The sequence below is a fragment of the Perkinsus marinus genome (genome assembly GCF_000006405.1).
Source record: "Perkinsus marinus ATCC 50983 genomic scaffold scf_1104296935302, whole genome shotgun sequence".
Lineage (NCBI taxonomy): Eukaryota > Perkinsozoa > Perkinsida > Perkinsidae > Perkinsus > Perkinsus marinus.
Window position 1 is genome coordinate 45429 of NW_003214508.1, and position 2347 is coordinate 47775.

Consider the following 2347-nt stretch of genomic DNA (forward strand, 5'->3'; position numbering starts at 1 on the left):
GGTCACAAGCTCCTGCCTCGCTGGCAACCTAATTGGTATGTGTTGAAGTTTGTCCCGGGCACGAATGAAAAGACGGTGGTATTACGTCGATGGCCAGATATGGCAGAAAAAGTCATCTCTATTGATCATGTGATCAACGACCCTCTGCAACCGGAGCATGTCCCGGCCGAACTCGGTATTGCTCGTCAACGACCAACTCTAGCACGAGAAGCCCCGACTATTCCCGAGTTCCCGTTTGGGGACGACCGAGGAAGACCCGTACCGCCACCTTCTTCGGCCCCGAATATACCACCTGCACCCCGAGAAGAAGCTTCCTCGATTAACGCTGAGTATCAGCCTATTTCTGAGGTTTTTGATGACTATGACGTTGCCCCAACGATCGAACAACATGATGCTGGGGAGGAGCCGTGTAGGCATCCTTCTCTGTTTGAAGAGGCTGACCTGCCAGAGGTGCAGCCCGATGGTCCGAGACTCCCACCTTTGGAGTCTCCGCTGGAAGTGCCACTCCAGCCGCTAAACTTTGAGGGTGAGAATGCTACTCCTGCTGCTCAGGAGAGCAACGATGACCATCACTCTGTCACAAGTGTTCTGGGAAGCCCCCGGGGCTCAGTGTATACTGCCCTAGAGGACACTTCAGAGGTTGCCGAGATTGACTACGACGATGCTCACCCCCTGATCCAACACGGCCCCGAGCTAGCCGTGGAGGGTAACAATTTCCCGCAGAGTCACGCTGTGCTCCCCCCTGCACCTTTTGCACAGGACCCTGCTGTCTGTCCTCATGATGGAGGCGATCCTCAGGTCGGACTGGTTCCGACCACGACGATGATCTCCGATGATGCCAACGACCTTCAAACTAGCCAGGTTGGCCAGGTTAGTTCTCGACGTTCAGCACGAACTAGGCATCAGACGACCTTTTTCAGTCCTGACCACTATGGCCAGGATGGTTCCTATTCTTCCTCTGCTACTCAGATGCCTCCTCGTGGCTCTGAGTAGGGGGAGGGAGGAGAGAATGTAGAGTAGTGTAGAGCCGGCTGAGTTGTTGTTGTTATTGCATGCATGTATTCGATGGGCCCCGTTATTTTGATTATTTTGACGTTTTACTGCTGCTGGGATTTTGTCGCGGATTATGTTGGCCTGATCAACCGGCGTGATTCGGTGACTGCCAGTGTGTAGTTCGTTTTAGCTTTAGCAACTGTTCGGGGAACGTGAGACCCGGATAGGAGCGATGGCTGAGTATGTTGCGTCCCTTGATATTCGGGATGCCTGGTTGAAGGCCACGACTTTGGCCTTCCGATGAGTTCTTTCGGGAACCGTGTTGCTTCCTCTGCTATTAGGGAAGCTCGATTCAAGGCCCGATTCTGGCCTTCTGATGAGTTGCACTCATCTGACTTCCTTCGGAAACCGAAATGTCCCAGGGTTGGTGCCGATTTCGACACTGGTCGTGGACGATGACATTTGATGAGGTATTGGTCAACCACGACAACGACGAGATTTGGTTGGTCGACAGTGCTTGTTGGGGAGACTTTCCCCTACCGACGGCTCGGACGACGTTCACTCGGTGTATATTCATGCGGGTCGTGCAAGTTTGATGGTCTTTGAACGCTGTCGTACTAAACGTTGGCCATCTGTTGTCGTGGAAGGTGACCCACCGTTTGTCTTTGTGGAGGCTACGTGTCCGTCCAGCGGTCTATTGGATGACTTGTTGGGTGAACTGTATCGTACTGCAAAGCCTTCTCCGAGACGTAATTTACCGCTGACTGGGACTATGGATCGGGGCTCGGCCCAAGGGTTCCACGGGCCGACCATGCCTCCTAGAGCTACTGGGGATTCGGCCTGCTCTAAGGATGGTCCTACCTTGTTTTCCTCGCCAGAGTCTACTGTCGTCTCTGGGGACGTATGGAAGGATACGGTCGAAAGTTTCCGCCAGGTTCTAGAGGAGGAAGTGAGCCCCCCGGCCTTCGTGTTCGTAGTCCCACCTGAAGTTGCGACCGCTGTCTCCAGCCTGTTGGAAGAGATTGGAGCTTGGGAGCAAGCCCGTATGTTCCCTGTAGAAGGTCTACTGGCCTGTATGAGTTCGACAACTCCTACGGTGAGATCGGTAGTCAACGACCAGCTCCTCGAGAAAGAAAATGACGGTTTGGAGAAGCGTTCGCTGGAGGTGCGTTCTTCCGAAGATCGTCCTGTGGCTTCGATTACCTCGCCTAGAAGACGTTCTTCCAAGGATTTTGACTGGAGCACTGATCAAGTTCTGCACGAGCTGGTGTTCCTCACCCTGGCTGGGGTGATGCTTTGAACCTCGGGCCGATGTACGGTTTAATGATGTAGTCGCACGCTCTTCGGCCCGGTC

The 2347-nt window shown here is 53.9% G+C and overlaps 2 protein-coding genes across 2 annotated transcripts; both read left to right on the forward strand.

Annotated features, from left to right (window-relative positions):
* Positions 1–99: 99 nt before the first annotated feature.
* Pmar_PMAR003285 (hypothetical protein) lies at positions 100–993 on the forward strand (the record flags this gene model as incomplete). Its single annotated transcript, XM_002783991.1, has 1 exon — positions 100–993. The coding sequence occupies one exon, from the start codon at positions 100–102 to the stop codon at positions 991–993; it is 894 nt and encodes a 297-aa protein (XP_002784037.1).
* An 811-nt stretch (positions 994–1804) lies between these two features.
* On the forward strand, positions 1805–2293 carry Pmar_PMAR003286 (hypothetical protein; the record flags this gene model as incomplete). The annotated part of the gene is made up of 1 exon (XM_002783992.1): positions 1805–2293. One exon carries the CDS (start codon positions 1805–1807, stop codon positions 2291–2293), a length of 489 nt encoding a protein of 162 aa, XP_002784038.1.
* Between the last annotated feature and the right edge of the window lie 54 nt (positions 2294–2347).